At 42.6% G+C, this 18,966-nt stretch overlaps 1 protein-coding gene across 5 annotated transcripts in view; it reads right to left on the bottom strand.

The window, feature by feature from the left end:
• CLEC16A (C-type lectin domain containing 16A) overlaps positions 1–18,966 on the bottom strand; it is a 197,527-nt gene that overhangs the window by 9,923 nt on the left and 168,638 nt on the right. For 3 of the 5 annotated variants that reach the window (XM_066576179.1, XM_066576181.1, XM_066576180.1), the window contains one exon: positions 11,410–11,562. In XM_066576179.1, coding sequence (XP_066432276.1) covers positions 11,410–11,562 — 153 coding nt within the window. Of the gene's footprint in view, positions 1–1,656; positions 1,757–11,409; positions 11,563–18,966 lie in introns of all 5 variants that reach the window. The other 2 variants (XM_066576183.1, XM_066576182.1) reach the window with 2 other exon arrangements.

The raw sequence follows: 18,966 nt of genomic DNA, 5'->3' as shown, positions 1-18,966 counted from the left end.
GAACAATAATTGTTCGTCTAAATGCACAGTTAATCACAACTCTATACTGCTGAGGGTCTAGATAGGGCAGGATTAGCAAGACTATGCACTGATAAGGCTCTGTATGCAACAGGTCTGCCTCTCCCTAGTCCTGCTGGAAGGGACTGTACTCCATCACTTGCTCCTGATATGTCTCTGACAATTGGCTCCTAATCATGGCAGCTGCCATAAAGCACACATACCCTACTGCACTACTGTCCATACAAACTTTCCTAGAAGGAAATGTGTTCCTCTAAAATGGTCACAATCAGGGAGGCTTAAAGAAATAAAATATAAACGTAGCTACAACAGATAAAAAAGAACATTTATTATTTTTTAAATAATTACATCTAATTAACGGGGTTGTGCCAAGTTATAACGTTATGCCCTATACAAAGAATAGGTGACAACCTTATGATTTGCGGGGGTCCAACCGCTGGAATCCCCACAGATCTCGAATGAGGTCCGGTTGGTCTCTTGAGTGACTAGTGCCGATGTCACGTAGGTGTGCCGCTACTCCATTCACTTCAATGACAGTACCAGAAATGACAGAGTTTAAGCTCTTTGGCAATCTCCAAAGCTGTCTTTTAAGCGAATGTAGCAACAGTGCACCAGCTAAATCTCCACTCCATTCATTCGGGGACCGACCAGACCTCCACCAATCAAAGTGATTCCCTATTCTGTCAGCAGATGATAACTTTATAATTTGGCACAATCCCTTTAATGTAACTAAAATATCACCATTTAAAGGGGTTGTGCCACGATATCCCCTGTTCATATGTCCTATTACAGCACATAAACAACTGAGTTGGGTTCCCCACATAGGACAGCCCTCTATGTCCCAGAACGGCGGACTGCTCAGTAACAGCAGTTTCCTTCTTGACGGACCTTCTGCCATCTTGTTATTACAGGATGACCAAATCAGAGGAATGGCTGATCAGTAATAGCACATATTCCCTGCAAAAATGTCAGGCTGACTAAAGCTTACCATAGAAAAATAGTCTGCTTGCAGTGGGTTTTAAGATCGAGGCGATCAACAGATCGCCTTGCATTTGCACAACCCCTGTAAGAGAAAATATGCTTATTTAAATTTGTATTATTATGCTTTTATATACATATCTCTTTTAATGGCAGCTTAAGAAAATGCGCCTGTACCATGTAGACTACTATAGAATACTGTTACATTAAGTTGATAAGTGCTAAAATTTGCGGTAAAAATAAGTCCTTGAGTTAAGTTAATCAAAAGTGAGGACCACTGATGGCCTCCATTACAGTTCTAAAAGGAGCCGTCAGCCAACTTTTCCAGATTCATCAATTACGTATGTATCTAGTGAGGCAGAGATATATCACTCCCTTCTATAGTGCTGGATAGCAACTAGGCAGGATTCTGGAAAAAAACGGGTGAATCCCATCTGCAATAGTGGCAATTTTCTGTTACTTTTGAAAAACAGAAGAAGGAAGCCGATAACTAAGCAAAGAAAGAACAGAAGTTTTAACAACAGATAAGTAATGAAATAATTTGATTTCTAATAATTAGACAGAAGACGGCAACTCCAGAGGACGTGAGCGTACAGACAAATTTTCATTAGAAATGCTCATGGAATGGGCTGAAGATGTGCTACAGTTTATGAGACTCACTGAGGCAGGTGCAGTTCGAGGGCCTAAACCCAGTGTCCTCCATGACTGTCTGCCTCCGATAGACTAAAGACTCGCCGTCTTCCTTTCCTGCCAGATCTTACTAGAGGGAAACACAGGGACAGGTAAGAGGATTTAACAGAGGAACATAGGAGAGTACACAAAGGAGTGAACACAGAGGTTAAAAGACACATTGAAACAGTAGCATTCACATAGACAATGAAGCAAGAACATGCTAGATATCAAGACAAAGGCTGAAGAGCTTAGAGGTTAGTTGTAGTACCTAGATTGTACCTTTTCACCATAAAGAATACTACTCACCTTACAACCTGTCTGGCTCTACCTACAGATCATCTCGACTTATTTATTGCTAACACCATAAGGGGGGACGTGTAATGAAACTAGTACAATGGGAATGTGCAAGCGTTAACCAACTTATTTCCATTGGGCCCAATGAGTAAATTATTGTCAATCTACAATATGCTATTTTCCCATGTGACTCGCATTATTCAGCTTATGTTCCCTCTTTTATATACAGCAAAGATCTTCATTAATCATGCTTAACATTAGAAACATAAGTTAAAGAAAGTTACAGGGGTATGGTGTGGTAATATAAGTATGATGAACAGGGCTGAGGAGTCAAACTCATCTTTGAGTGGAGTTGGTAGAAAAGTACCAACTCTAACTAAAAGTTAGTTTACGCTGGCTGAAACCTTGGCCCAATGTAACGAGCACTGATCAATCAACGTTCATATAGGTTGGCAATTGTTTAATCTTCTTTCACAAAGGCTGAGAATCGGCTTATGGTGACAATCTATCGCTAGTAGAACAGTTTGTCTCCAAAGGCTGGCTGTTCACACGAGGAGATGTACAGCCGATCCGCAAGCATTTTTATGCTTGTTGAAAATTAACATCAGCCAACAAATGAGTGTTAACTCGTTCATTGGCTGATTGCTAGCCCCTTTAGATTGGCTGACTATCGGCGAACCAACATCCAAAGGAACATTTGTGCCCAATAAACCAGACCATGAAGAAGGACCTTAAGTGCTTAAAATAAAAAATATTAAATAGTACATATTAATAAATATTAAGCCTGATGTTCCCATCCAACTACAATAAATTACAATTATGCATGAGCCATTTATGAAGAAGTAGGATCAGGGGTCGGAAGTGGCTTACTGACTCCATGGCTCTGGTGGCAAATATAGTTGGTCACACAATGCAGAGAACAAGCTAAAAGTGAATGTCCGCCCTTGTCCATGGTTGATGAGGTTACACAATAAGAAGAAGGATAGTTAGAAATTACATGGTAGAAGGGGGAAAGGTCATAATACTCATGATACTCATGACCATTCCATCTGCTGAGAAGCTTCAAACTTCTGCACTGATTAATTTTTTTATAGTGGTCAGAGCTCCTTTTTAAAGAAAATTTGAGCTAAAAATTACCCATTGCCTACAGCTCCTTCAGTATGCAGGCCCGAGGCGAACAGGTGATCACCCAAGGTCCCCCTTCTAGTGCACTGATGATTTTCCAGGAGGGGAAGCTACAGCCAGCTAGGTTGCAGCAAAAATGTAGTGTTACATGATGGCTATTTAGATGAATGGCTGTTCTGTAATACAAGGATGGCTCGAAGTCTGCCGGAATGGGAGTCACTGTGTTTCAAATCATAGAGAGGGTTCCTGAATGGGAGACCCCGCTCTATGTCCTTTACATGCCATAATAGGGCATATGAACAGGGGTTGAGCTGTAATAAAGGGAGGTGTGGATAATAAAGCAACATCATTACCAAGACTATGTTTTAGCAAATAACACTCTAGCCCTTATTCTCTCTCTCTCTCGAAGTCAGGATGATATAGAAGTCTAAACTTTAGTTCAATGGCAGCATTAGTGACCTTACCGTACGTCCTGTGGCCATGAAAAGTTCAGTGGGATAAAGTGTTATTGTTCTTGGAGCGGAGCGCTCGCTGCTGAATACAAGGAAGGAAGCCTGTCTGATTTTAGCTGAATACTATTTTATCTTTAATATTGATATTAGGTTGGCAGTAGGAGAAGCCACAGAGGCCGCTGGGTAACCATAACAAATGAACACCAGTGTGTGACGGTTGGCAATGCTCGACAGAAAGTCGATTTATTCACATTGGTTGTTGCCTTATTGGAACCTTTAACCTCATTTTCCAACCACACAAACACACAGGGCTTAATTCTGGGAAAAAGAAGAACTCGTCTTCACATGAGTAGGTGTTCCAGTTCCCTCGGGTTGTCCAAGAACAATTTATATACTGAAAGAGAACTTATTAACAATATGGCAGAAAGCAACAGCTGATCCAGAGGAGCAACAGTACTGCGTTCTGTTCCGTTTCACTTTGTGCATGACACAAACCGCTATGTTTACAGGCACCCTTAAAAGGACCTGTCTTGGGGCAAAGTCAGCAAGGCTCAACAGCCATTGCCTTGCTAAATCTATCTCTCCTTTTTGTTTTTTTAACGCAGCTCCTTTTGCCCAAAGGTGCTCTTCTTAGGTCCGGCTCCGACTCAATGTGTCAAATGGGCGGTCCCTACGGCACACCTGCTGGATGAGGACCACCAACTTGACACACTGACAGCACCAGGAGCTGGATCTAAAAAGAGAGTTTGTCCAGGCGAGAGAAGACACCATTAAAAAAAAGTGGTACTAGAGTAAGCAAGTCGTGGCTACCAAACTACACAGCCAGCGCCACTAAATTTATCCCACGACAGGTCATCGTTTAAGCTCAGTTCAGAGTTGCAAATTTTTTAATTTTTGGTGTTGATTCACGAAGACCCAGAAACAATGTACAATATTTGTCAATGGGGTGTATAAAAATGCATTCACAACAAAAACAAAAAAAAAGCCCACAAAGATTTTAAAGTATCTTGTAGATTTTAAACGGTCACTAACTTGTCAGCAAACCTCAGCTCATGTGATAGCTAGCAAACGAGCACAGAAAATCACTATTTACCTAAAAACCCACGCCACTTCCTAAAATCAGTCTTGTTATCTCTGTTACTAGAGATGGACTTGTCATGACAAGACGCCGCAGACAGCAGTAAGGAAGACCCCTAGTGGCCAGCCCTTTGCAGAGGCTTTTAGCACAAAAATGCCTCTTTAGGTGATTAGAATATTTGCTAGTTGTCACATTGCCCATCATAGAACCATAAATTGTCTCAAAGTTTATTGACCATTTAATGCTGCGTTTAGATGGAACATTCAAATGAGTGAAAGTGAATGAAAATACTTCGGTTTAAATGCAAGCCAACGACAAATGGGAATCATTAACTTCTCATTCGTTGTTTGGCTTCTGTAGGCATAAAAATCATCGTCGGCTCGTTCGCTTATTGTTCCGTTTAACCGGTAATCAGTCCCTGTACTCGCTTATACAGGGAGGGAATGATTCTCGTTTGAAAGCGCCAACGATGCCTCTACCTGTCTAAACAGGCTGCATGAGTGCAAATGAGCTGGCGGTGACGTCACTAGCACGTGCAAACAAGAATAAGCTCGTCTAAAAGGCCCATAGGGGATCTTAAGGATCGGCTTTAGGCACCGCGGGGCTACATGTTAGATACATGTATAAGATTTGTGAACATCTCACTCCCATTTGAATGTGATAACTATCCTGTAGCATATCATATTCATGGAGGTGGAGACCGTTTTTTTTCCCATTTGACTGCAGCCTAAGGTACCAGAATTGTGTTGTTTTTTAACAAAAAAATAAATGTTCTAAGTACATTTATTATAAGCCCATCAATAAAGGGAATGTATCGCCTTTATTTTATTTTACTAATTAAAACCAGATTGTGAAACATATTTTATTTCTAATTTCTTTTTATTTACAGATTGTCGATCTCTCATCCTATTGCCTGTACCTGACACTGGCGTCGGCCATTCTGTCTGAACTGCAGTTAACAGCATTCAGTGATATGCTGTACACTAGAGCTCAAGGACCTTCGGTTTAGAGATGGCTCATTAATACTGTGAGGGAATGTTTGAAACATGTTTTCTGCCCTGTGCAGAGATGTGGAGGAGGCGAGCTGTGACCTTCACTTGTTGTGAATTACAGATCCTGTGTTATCTAAATATAGGTGTCACCTTTCATTGTAATCCGGCCTGTGCTAATGAAATTACTGCAGAAACTTTATCTACAGAACAGGAAGTGTCAGCCTAGTGTTAGACTCGGGGCCAGAGTGATAACTGCAAGATTTCAGAGAAAAAAAAAGTTTAAAAAAACATGTTTGACATGAAAACTTGATTTAAACTATAGGTCGTTTTTTTATGATAAAATTCCTTTAACATACATTTGATTACCAATTGCTACAAAGCAGTACAAAAGTCTATATATTATTCTGTGTATAGCTGCTTTTTTGTTGCGATTATGGTTAACCCCTTAGTGAGTGCCAATGTGCTTTTTTTTTTTTTTACTGACCTCAATAATGGGCGTCAGGCCTCTTTCACATGGGCTACAAAATTGCACGACTTTGTAGCGATGCAACATCGCTACAAAACGCATTTATGAGAAGCCCATGGTTTCCAATGGGTTCCTTCACATAAGGGATATTTTGTTGCCTGAAAGAACCCATTGGACTACTGACAGCCAAGCTCCTGCTCTAGCCGCCAAAAAAAAGGAGAAACCTCAGATCCTTACATGCCACAATCAATAGCAACTGCAGCATGAAAGCAGATGACAGGGAGAGACCTCCTTCTGTCACCCATCGGCAACCCGCAGTGCGATTTTAAAGTACTAAAGAGTTCCCACGGTGGCTGGAAGCAGAGTATAACAGGCTGCTATCATAGGCTTAGTAGAATGCACTACATAAGTACTGCAGTGTACTATCCTAGTGATTGAACTATTGCATCTTCATGCCACTTTGAGGGCCTAAAAATAGCGACAAAAAAGTCCAACAAAGTTTAGAGAAAAAAATAAGCATTTTTCCCCCCACAAAAACCCATTTTAAAATGGATAAAATACCAAAGAAATCTTTAAAAAAGCATCATATTAAATAAGTATTACTGTGTTCATAATGAACCAGACAATAAAAATATTTTGCTATTTATTTCATATCACATTCCTCAATTGCCATTTTTCTTTTGTTCGCCTCCCAAAAACCGCAATAAAAAGCTATCCAAGTGTGATGTACCTCAAAATGGGACCAATAAACACTTCAATTGTTCCCCCCAAAACACAAGACCCACCACATAGCTCTGATACCAGAAAAATAAAAAGGTTTTGGGTCTTCATATGCAGATTCAATTGATTATATGTGTTTTTAATTGTGCAAAAGTAGTAAAAAATACAATCTATATAAACTCGGTATTGCAGTAATCACGCTGATCCAGATAAGAAATGTATGTTGTTTTTACCGAGTGGTGAGTGCCATAACAGAACCCAAAAACAATGGTGGAATTTTTGTGGTTTTTTTCCCCCAGAGAGGTGTAATTAAAAGTACAAGTTCGCCCATAAAACCAAGCCCCACACACAGCTATGTCAACAGGTTATGGCTCTTACGATGCGACGGTGACAAATCGCTTGGTTCTTGTGAGGATCATCACTAAGAGGTTAGGTGATTTACTATTACCACAATTTACTATTTTTGGGGTCTGCTGACCTCTCTATTTTATGTCCTCCCAAATCTGCCTTACAGGAAGTCGCGATCAGACAGGTTGGATTTCAATCTGGCCAATCATATTGCTTCCATGAAGATAAGCCACCCCTGAAGGAGCTGTCAGCATGGAGAGGATGTGACTACTTGTCCCATCCGAGCAGGCATCTTTATGGTGGCGGAAGGGGAGATTTTTTTACATTCCAGTAAAACATACTATACAACACAAATTCTATAGCAAAATCAAGTAGGAAGCTACTAACAAACTGTATGATGGGGCACCGAAATACAAGATCCATTCTGAAACAGACTGTCTAGAAGAACTTCTTATAAAAATTACTTATTCCGAACGAGTAAATGAAGAAGAGAATGTCAGAAATGTTATTCAGCCATCTTTAAACTGGAGTCATTTTACTGTTGCTCTTAATGTACTATTAAAAGTCTGTTAAAAGTGCATTCCCATCCACTGGGCAATTTTCATCTCAATAAGTAAATGCTTTGATTGATCTTCATGCCAGCGCTAATTGCAGGCTTGAATTAATGGAGTTTGTAAAACAAAAAGGGAAGTGAATGGAGCAAATCTAGTCCTAAGTGCCAGGTTTGGCTTAATGGAAAGGAATATTTTTTTATGATTCTTACAATGTATAAATCTTACACAAATACTCACTATATGAGCCGGGCAAAGATGGTGGGAGGAGCTTCCCATATAAGCTGGGCCACGGTCTAGCTTCTAGGACTTTCCATAAAATATACATTTTATACCGAGGACAAAAGACTAGTCTATTTTAAAGAGGGTTTCCTTGAGTTTGATATTAATGGCCTGTCCTTAAAGTGGTTGATTCCCAATGGCCTACCTATAAAATAGCCCATAGCCAATTTGAGCTCTTGGCAGCCTCACTGATCAGCTAAATGAAAACACCCAAATATTCGACTTTGAGAGGTTGGGAAACTGACAAGTTCAAAATGGGGGCATTATATCGTGAATCTCCGGAAGGACTGGCTGTAGTGTAGTGTCAGTACAGAGAGTGGTTACTCAGTGGAGACAGGAAGACTCCAGTACCCGCAGACCTGGAACAGGTCGAGCAGAAGGGCATCATCATGTGAAGACCACCAAATTGTGCAGATGTCAGTTAATGAAAGGAGGGCGACTGCAGCAAAGATCTAAGCAGTGGATGGAGTCACCCCACAAACAATTGCTTGGAGGGTATTCTGTTAACCTAATTTCACTGCCAGTAAAGACTATCCTGGTGTACTGCTAGACACAACTGGACACATGATTGGAGAACGGTTGTGTTTAGTGAGGAGTCCAGGTTCTGTCTGGGACTCGTTACTAAACAGAACTGTTCTCCATAATCAACGTACCCGTTGGCTTTTTGGAAAAAGGGCCCACCCTGCTGAGTTCATAGGGCCACACAGATTCAACTCCTAGAGTCATAGTTTGGGGGTAAGTCAGTTATGACAGCAGGACTGAGTTGGTGGTTGTTGAAGGCACAATGACTACCTGCCACTATCTTGTTGTCATACCCTTCATGAACACTATCCAAAATTATATTTTTCAACACGATAATGCCCATCCACACACTGAAGCCACCACAAGACATGCCTTGCAAGGTGTCACAACCATGGATTGGCCCATGTGGTCTGGGATGCCATATGTAGGGGTGTTACGTCACATGGCCATCCACCACAAATTGTACAATGACTCACTGCACAAGTCATGCAGGCATGGAGACACATACCCCAACAAGATATCCAAATACTTATTGATTCAATGCCTGCAAAGGAACCAAGAATATACAGGTGCTCATGGTGGGTGCACCTCTTACTGAACAGTAATACACTTTGCCTGATTCATTCCAATTTGCTATCATTTATTCTGGGTATGACTCTATACATTTCTCCCATGTTATATGACATTCCCCCAATTACTTCTGGGTGTAATACTTTGTTTAATCCAGTGTATTTTGTAGTGGGTATGTGGCGAACGCTAGGACTCCTTCAATTAGATGATCAATAGGGTTGACAGGAAACAGACTCACACCAATACACTCTTGGTGGCCTACCCTATGAGTAAGCCATCATTATTAAAGTTCTGAAAACCCCTGTACGTATAGTCTGCCCCTGCTTTTCAAACTAAGTTGAACAAACAAGTAACTTCTGAGTGTCTCAGTGCATCTTAGATGTGACAGTGACCACAGTGACAGATGACCAAAGTGCAATCACAGTGGTAAAGGTACAGCAGAAGCTTGATTTTTTTTTTGACCACACTGTGTGAACGAGATTCTAAAAAAAAATCCATTCACTAAAATAAAATGCCTGGATGCTGCGGTAAATCACAGGTCAAAATGTAAAAATATAGTGCAAATACAGAAAGTTCAAACCAGCTCCCTGCAGTGTATGGGTTGTTTCGTTAGGTTGAGCATAGTGAAAGAAGAGGGGGTCAAGTAAAATCCCATCAGGGGAAACATAACAGGTGAATCAAATGTTGTCAATCCTTCCTGAAGGGAAAGTTGAATGTTAAATGTTGGATCCCCTCTTCTCTCTCTATGCAAAAACATAGTTCATGCATTTCTATAAGGCCTACTTCACACGAGCGACGTGGCATTGCGGCGAGAAAATCGCAGCGATATAGCATCGCTGCACAATGCGATATATCTAAGTCTTCTCTCGGTAATGCCGCGATTTTGTAGCACCACATGCGAGGATTTTCAGGGTGGAGCTTGAAATGTAAGCCCTACCCCGAAAATATACCCTAACTGCAATTTTTTTTTTCTTTTTTAAAAAAAGCGTACATCACCTAGACGCTTTGTCTGTGGCTCTGCTGCAGCTTCTCCCCAGTCTCTGGCACTTGTCTTCTTCATCTCTTCTGGCTGGGGATTGAAAATCTCTGCCTCATGTAAGCAGAGGTGTGATTGTGTGATGCTTACCCAATCAGAGCCAGCACACGATGAATGACTGTGATTGGTTCATCGAGCACTGGCTGTGATTGGCTAAGCATCAGCAAATCACAGCCATTGAAATTTTTCAATCCCCAGCAAGCGAGATGAAGGAGAATAGTGCTGGGGCCCCGGGGAGAAGATGCAGTCGGGCTGACAGCACTGGAAAGGTGATGTAGGTGTTTTTAAAAATTTTTTCTTGCAGCCAGGATTTAGAGTAGGGTGATGCAATGCAACAGAGAAGAAGGCTCCATAGGGAAACAAGAGCTACAAAGCCTTGCATGTCGCGGGCATACACTGGACTTGCAAGTTTTTTGCATCGGGTTGTTGCATGCTACACAACATTGCATGTGTGAAGTAACCCATAGGAAAGCGTGGGCTTCACATACATGCGATTTGTAGCATTGTAGCAGCGCAACTTTTTCGCCTGCATGAAGGAGGCCTAAAGGAGACAAAAAAGTTGTGTAGCTCAAAATTGCTGCAGATTTAAAATTTGTACCACATGTCACATTTTTGAATGGATTTTTTTTCTACTGCGCACTGAGATTTTTTAAGTGGAAATTTTTTTTACCATTGAGAAGACTTGCTTTTTCATTCAACATCTATCGAAGTTACATAGTTTATCATATATTTGGAGCTACATGTATGAAGCCTACTTGAATCTACTGTGTGGGCTTTTTTTTCCAAGATTCCCCTCCGTCCTAATGAAGAACAACAATTTCTGATGCCACTGCTGTGTGCTGTAAGTTATGAACAGTAAAATGCACCTCAACATGGCAACAATGCGGTAATGCACCTGGTGACGATAGCAAACCGGCATAATCGTATGTATTCTGCTGTTGGCACTAAACCTCCGCCAGGTTTTTAGAATGGGACTTTCTATAAGAAGCTACCGAGTCACCTCGACTTTCTTCTTCTTATGGAAGAACACATTGTGCTAAGAGTCTCCAACTTTAGCATAAAGAGGCCTAAAGGGTACGCTTGGGAATATTATTTTACACCTTGTCATTACCCAGCTATGCTTGAGAGGAAACATGTGATCCAATATGGAGCGGGCAAGAAGGATAACTGAAGACTAATAACGTCCCTCAGTACTCTGGCTCAGTGAAGCACTATCATTAGACACCCGTTCAGTTGGAGACAGACTACGGCACACAGTAAAAACCTAATTCAAATCAATGACAACATTGGATAGAATTATTTTACCTGACGGACTGTGAATTGCAGATGGAGTTGACGTTAAACTCGCTGTGACCGAATCACAAGGTCCGGTGCTTCCGCTGGAGCTGCCGCTTGAGGGGGGTGATGGCGAGGATGCTGGTGATGCACTGTGGTTTATGCACTGGGCTACGGCAAAACCTGGGGAATCCGAGACATGCATTACTATAGTGTCTATAGAAAGAGCATGCAACCCAATATGAAAGAATGTACTCCGACTTGTAATGTCCCAAAGGAGGACCTCAAACATGAGCATCTGCTGCCAGTATCCACCAGAAAGTAGTGAATGCTCTCCAACAGATCACTTTTCGAGAGAGCTTCCCCCTTATCCAGACCAAATTTGACGAAATTGCATTTTTGCATTTCACTCCACTTAATACATTTTTAAAGCTTTTAAGTACATTATACGATACATTAAATATTGTCACAGAAAAATACAAAGCCCTCAGACAGCTACATCAACGGAAAATAAAGGAGTTCAGATTTTCTAAAGACAGGAGAACCTAAAAACTTAAAAACAAAAAGGGCCAAGTCCCTAAGGGGGTTAATTAAGTTAACCAAGTAACATGGTTCCCAATGGTGATGTGGTTTTTCCCCTGAATCTACACACTAAAATGTGTAAGTAATTTAGATGGCGCATGGCTTGAATGCGTGTAGCTTAAAGATCTCTGGTCTACAATACAGTAGGATGGCGCCTCTGGATATGTGCACAAAACCAATAATTACGCCAGCCTGTAAGGTGTACCATCTAAAGAAAGTGATACTATTTGGATCCGTTAAGATGTATCACTGTACCTATAAATCTTGGTACATGCCATGCGTCTGGAGAACTTATACCACGGAAGTACACAACATAACAAAAGCATAGTGATGCGCTTCCACAGAACTGCTGGATGGGAGATTTGCACACTGCTTTCTTTCTTTATTGGCACTTTGCATTTTAACGAGGTAGTTTTCATTAGAATCAAGATACAGGAAGAACATCTGCTGTTCATCAGAAATAAGCGGTTGATAGAAATGTTCTACTTTTGGGAGGCAGTTGGTGAGACCGGTTCAAAAGCAGGAAGAGGTTCACTCTACAGACAAACAGAACTAGGGGTTCATTAGAGGTAATTTCAGTTTAGAATAAACACTGGGGTGGATCAGAGAACTGAGCATTATGATTATTCTTGCTTAATGGAGGAAGGTCAGGGTAAGGGCTTATTGAGTTGTGCGTATATCGGTCGGGTTTTCACGCCTGGCCGATATACGCTGTTCCTCCCACTCACTGGCTCTCTGCTTCTCTCCCCTCCCACCCACCGGCCCGCTCCCATTGCAGACCGCTCGGAGGGGAGAAGGGGGGATTGCTTAGATGGAAAAGTATTTCGTCCGGCCGTGAAAACGCCGGCCGCTATACGCTCGTGGGAATAAGGCCTAAGGATGTAGCAGCAGCCCAAACTATGTCCAGTTGCAGTGGGTGCACGTTGAAAATGGTGTCCACAAAAATTTATAGGTAATACCACATTTTTACTCACAAATTAGTAATTTGAAAATCAGACCGTGCCCCTCATACAACCGCCGCGCTTTGTGCGTTTTGCCCTTATAATTAACCTTCCAATTTATTTGCTGTGTGCTAAAAGAAAGGAGCAACACCTAAATCTAGATTTCAGTATGCCTGTATGCAGGAAAGGAGATAAGGAGCCGACCTGACCGATGGGATCCAACTGCTGAGCCCTCCCATCCATCATGAGAATGAAGGGTCCTGTGTCCCCCTGTATGAATCGAATGGCAGCTGATAATGTGAGCTAGCAATCTAGTCAACTCTATGGTACAGCTAAGGAGAAAGAGTACAGATCTTGGAAACTTCCGGGGGTCTCCTAGAGATGAAAGGAACAGCAGTGTGCATGCTCGACCACTGCTCCATTCATGGAGGGTAACTTGGGATGCCCATTCTTGTGACTGGTAGGAGTCCCAGCAGTTGCACTGCCACATCTCAGACACTTAACCCCTGTCCTGTGGAAAACTGATACATTTTATATCCTGGGTTACCCCCTTTCAGTGAATAACAAACAGAATAAGCGAAAAAAAATTTCATCCAATTCCAGTTTTTGCTACAAAAAAAAAGCACAAAAAACTAACTACTTGTTTGAACAAGACTGTAACCGCTTGGTGATGAAGTCTATTTGCGCCTTAGCAACGAAGCCAAATTTTGGAAAATCTGACGTATTACTTTACATTGCATAACTCCGTAAAGGTTTTGCATATCCAAGTGATTCTGACATTGTTTTTTCACCACATATTGTACTTCATTAAGGTAGTACAAATAGACTTTTGAACATTTATTAAAAGCACTAAAATTGGGAAAAGTTTCAAAAAAATTGTTCACTTTTTCAACTGCAATCTCTCAAATATGTGCAAACATACTGTACAAATTTTTGATAAGATAGAAATTTCCATCTGTTTACTTTATTCTGGACGCACATTGGAAAAACTTTTTTTAACCATTTAGGAGACATACAAATTTATCATTAACATTTCGAGGAACATTTTGTTTTCCTACACTAAGCCAAGATTGCAAAGGCTCATGGGTATCAGAATGGTAGATACCCTCACAAATGACTCAATTTTAAAGACTACACCCCTTAATATATTCACTGAGGGGGGGGGGGGGCATTTTGACCCCACAGTTTCTTTTCAGGAGTTAATGCAATTTAGAGGAGAAAAAATAAAATTCATATTTTTGCAAATATGTCATTTTAAAGAGTTTTATCCCCTACAGTACACATGAAAATGAGGATTTGCACCCCAAAATGGATACCACAGTTTGTCCTATGTTTAGAAACATATCCATTGTGGCCCTAAGCTTTTGTCCGTATGCACAACGGGGTCCAAACCGAAAGGCGCATTAAACTTCAACTTTTTAAAACTTTTACATGATCGCCATTAACTGTTGGATAGTGGTGATCACGTGATCGGAGACCGCTCACCGCGGTCACTGCTCGAGGCTCTCGTCTACCTTTAGTAGCCAGGAGCAAGGAGATTTTAAGTGTCCTGGCTTCTGCACTTACATCTGCCATTTTTGCAATGGGCGCTAGCACCGAAGTTGGGGATCGCTGTTGAGAATTGGATAGCCGCGATCGCATGTAGCGCGGCCCCTCGTGAAACCTCCAGGTTTTCAGCTGCATTTGGTAGGCAGGAGCAGGGAAATTTTAAATGACCCAGGCAATCCGCAGCTTTTGCCCACGTGTCCACCACTTAGGTGACGGCGCATGCGCAAAAACCAGAGTAAGGTCCATGGATAATGCCGGGGGCCTTAGGTACATAATTTTATCTCCCCTCAGGAACATGATCTGTGAGAGGAGAGGAAACAAACTTTTTAAAAACGTTTTTTTTTTTTTACACATTTTTTTAACTCATGCTAGCTGGGAGCAGAGAGATTGTAAATTCCCCGGGTTGTGAGCTCTTCTATGCACATGCTCAACATTTACATGCACAGAAGATGACGTCGGGTCCTGTTAGGGCCAGAACGACGCGGAGGACGGAGCTGAATATTTAACTGTTTTTTTTTGGTTTTTTTTTACCCTTTTAAGCGATCGCCGTTATCTATTTGATCATGGCAATTGCATGACCAGGGGTCAGATATCCCGGACCCCCATGACAGCTCCAGGGAGCCGTCACGTCCACAGCCCACAGGGCTTTAATCCTCAGGGCGATCGCGATTTTTGTGGCCCTGAGAATTAAAGGCCACTTAGGCAGGACGTAAAAAGGTAATTGGGCAGTCACTAAAGGGTTAAAGGCGTTATTCAGAGCCCAAAAAATTTTTTTTCTGTGAGAAATCATGTTTTCTGGAGAATTTTGTGCAAGTACTTTTAGTCAACTACTGCATAATGATGAAATGTACAAGACTGTGATCAGGGGAAATACTTATGTAATATATTAATGGGCAATCACTGGAAGTTAAAGAGTTCTCAACAGTTTTAGAGATGTATATAAATTGCAGCGGTGTATGTGTAATGTGAGGAGTGCGACATCCTATTCTGCAGAAGTAACTGCCGGCAGCAAGTCTGACAAGCCAAGCAAGTTTGGGATTTACAGTATTTACTCTCTTCGTACAGGAAAAGAACAAAAGGTTTTCAGCGGAGACAAAGCATCATTAACATTTTTCACAAAATGTGGGATTTAACACTGCATACCAATCACATAATGGGTTTATAGGTTGAAAATGAGTGGATTGTGCACATAGTTGAGGTTGGCCTGTCACACCAGAGTATTAGACCATCCTCCGAAACTCAGGCCCTCGATGATGAGACTGTATTACAAACAGGGCCTCAAAAGTCCAGCAGAAAACAGCCCCATTTGGAAGGATCTTGGAATCATTCACTTGCCAGTAGGGCTTTTCCTTATTCGTTGAGTCACAAATAGCATGTTGGACCTTATGTTAGACTTGTACATCTTCTATATAGTGTAGAGCAAGAGTTAAGCCTTGTTGCCTGCACATGGAGTTCTGAAGGAGCTGAGCAACATAAAAATTATTCGTAAGTGGCTCTCTACATGGTACTCATCCTCCTCGCATGTTCGTAGCCACCTACTGTAGAATGGTGGTTAATTTAGATTCAAAAAGAGTTTTATTGATCACTTAACCTTTCTTAATGTTTTTACATGTGTTGTAAAGGGAATTGGGTAGGGTGAGGTTAGCAAGAGCACGAAAAGATAGGGCAAAACAGGGAATCCTCCAGATCTAACATTACAGTCTATTGATTAGTTCGACAGTCTCGCAAAGAATATCCCCTCTACCATCAGGAGTCACTAGACTGCGAATAGGCTTAGTCAACTCAACGCCTAATAATCCGAGCGGGAAAAACAGTCAGTGCTAAGGTGGGCCACAGCCATCCTGGGCGTCCGCTTGAACTTTCGTATACAGGGTCCAATCAGCCAGGACTTTCTCCTCTCCTCCGACAAATTTTCCCTCCAGGCTCCCGCAAAACCGCCCTTCTAACAATAAACCTGATATTAGGGTCTAAACAGAAAAGCATTTAGAAGTCGCTAGACAAATGCACAGATCAGGAAGGGTCACCTCCAGGGTCGAACATAAGGGGAAGGAAAGAGAGAGGAGAGGGCAGAGACTCAAATCCTGGCTCCCTGCTCGACAAAATCTCTCTACAAGTCCCTTCTCTTACATCTTAGGAGGTGCCCAACTCCATCCACCTTCTGAGCCCATCGGAGGACCTATAAGCCATCCATGCCTGCCAGGTGGAGTAATATTTTTCCCAATCCTCTAGTTCTTCTGCCCCCAGCTCCTCAAAGTGCATAAGAGTGTGGAGTTCCTCCACCCACATTATCTGGGTCGAAGCAGTAATGGAGCACCACAATCTCGGGATAATCCGTCTACCTGCTATAATGAAAAATCATAGGAGGCTCCTCTTTGCCCCTCTCATTGATCCAGTGAACATAGAAAGCAGAGCTAGCTCCAGGGTAATGATCACCCCCGCGTGGCAGATATGATTGTAGAGCTCCATCACCTCCCTCCAAAGGATCGACACCTGAGGGCAACCCCACCAGATATGCGTTGATGTGCCTTTGCTGCTATTACGTCTTCAACAGGTGGAAGGAGTGTGTGTGTGTGGGGGGGGGGGGGGGGGAGCATCCTCTGGATCTGATCTGGTGTTCTGAAATTCAGATCCTGGATTCTAATCGCCGAGGAGAGCCTGTGCATCAAAAGCCACTCCCTGTTCCAACTCTCACGGGGAAAGGTCCAACCCAGCTCCTTCTCCCACGCCTCCAAGTACTCAGGGTCTTTGCCGCCCACCTCCCGAGACAGCAGAAAGCTATATATTCTGGAGCTCACATGCCTGGGAAAAGAGGAAGAAAGGCATAGTCGCTCAAACTCCGTAAGGGGCCCTAGCTCACTCACCCGTGACGCCAATGTGTGCACAAAGCTTCTCAACTGGAAATATTGTAGCTATATACCCAGTTGGACCCCGCTATCTCCCGGAGCAGTCTCAGACCTGATTGCGACATCACATGTCTTGGAATTGGGGTGCTCGAGAGCGCTAAGATAGCGGGGCTCTTGAAAGTCGCCTCGAACTGGGGATTGAAAACTACGGGCGTGAGTGGGCCTGGCACCCCCACCAGTCCCTTTGAGGCCGCAAAGCATGCCCAGTTTTTGATAAGTTGAATACAGAATGGGGACGAAATGGTAAGAGTTTTGATCTTTTTTAGGAGGAATTCAAAGGCTGCCTGTAAATGGCCCGCAGCACATTCAGGTTCTGCCTCCATCCACAGCTTCAGCGATTCATGTTTTAGTAAGACCAACACAGAGAGATACTGGCCCTATAGTAAAGGGTGAAGTTGGGGAGACCCAGGCCCCGTGTCTCTTTTCTCCTCGTAAGAAGTGAGAAGCGCATGCATGGTTTGCGCCCTCTCCACATAAACGCCGTTATTAAAGATCTCAGCTTTTTCAGATATGGTCTTGGAAACCTGATCGGAATGGTCTGGCACAGGTAGAGGAACCTAGGCAGCGAGTCCATCTTGACCACATTAACCCTGCCACTCCATGAAAGAAACAGGGGTCCCCATTTGTCCAGGTCTCTCCCCAGTCCCTCGGCGAATGGAAGGTAATAGAGTCTAAATGCCTGGGATACAGCTGCGGGGAGCTGGATACCTATATACTTTATGCTCGTACTGCGCCATCGGAAAGGAGACGATTTTTCAAGGTGGGACACCTTCGTCTGCGGGAGCATGATATTCAGAACCTCAGATCTTTGGGCATTAACTTTATAATTGCCGACTGCTGAATTTATGGTGGTTAATTTAACCTTTTCCAATCCAATTTATATCCTGGTTTTCCTAGGGGGCTTACTCTTTCTGCCGTTATACAACGGTGCTATATGCTGGCTAAAGCCAGTACTACATGAGGTGACACGTTGGATAGGCTCCGACAGCAGAGAGGCTGGCAATATACAGCAAGAGAACGCAGACGGACGTCTTCCAACATCTGAGCTGTACAGCCTCAAATCATAATGTCTTTAGACGTCAGACAGTGGATTGGAAAGGGTTAAGGGTGTTGTACCAGAGTCGCAAGTATAAGTGATAACTTGATCATCGGTGAGGATGTCATCATTACTACCCCTACCGATCCCAAGAACAGGGGCCCCATTTCCCCTGCCCTCCTCACTGGGGGTTTACTATAGTCTCTGCAGTGTCGAGAAGACTGAATGAACTGTTATTTATTAAAGTAGTCCATTTGTTTTTAATGCGACAGTCAGAGATAGCCAAGTTGCAAGTGCCTGGGTATTACCATCAGCCCCATGGACATAAATGGAGCGTCAACTGCACATGCTCGGCCAGCGCTCTTTTAATTCAGACGCCAATCACGGACAGCGGATGTTCTTTCGGACACAATGTAAAAACCGTAATAGACTATAAAGTTTATAAGGGATACATGTCTGAAGATCAGAATGCTGCTATGAATACTGTGACCTGTAAAATGCCGCAATTTACAAATCACAATAACCTGCGCAACCTTCTCCAGTTTCCAAAAAAGGCACCGACATTTTTTCTATGAAC

Source organism: Eleutherodactylus coqui, chromosome 8, assembly GCF_035609145.1.
Source record: "Eleutherodactylus coqui strain aEleCoq1 chromosome 8, aEleCoq1.hap1, whole genome shotgun sequence".
Classification (NCBI taxonomy): Eukaryota; Metazoa; Chordata; class Amphibia; order Anura; family Eleutherodactylidae; genus Eleutherodactylus; species Eleutherodactylus coqui.
Note: the sequence above shows the minus strand (reverse complement) of the source record. Positions and strands in the feature narration are given on the sequence as shown.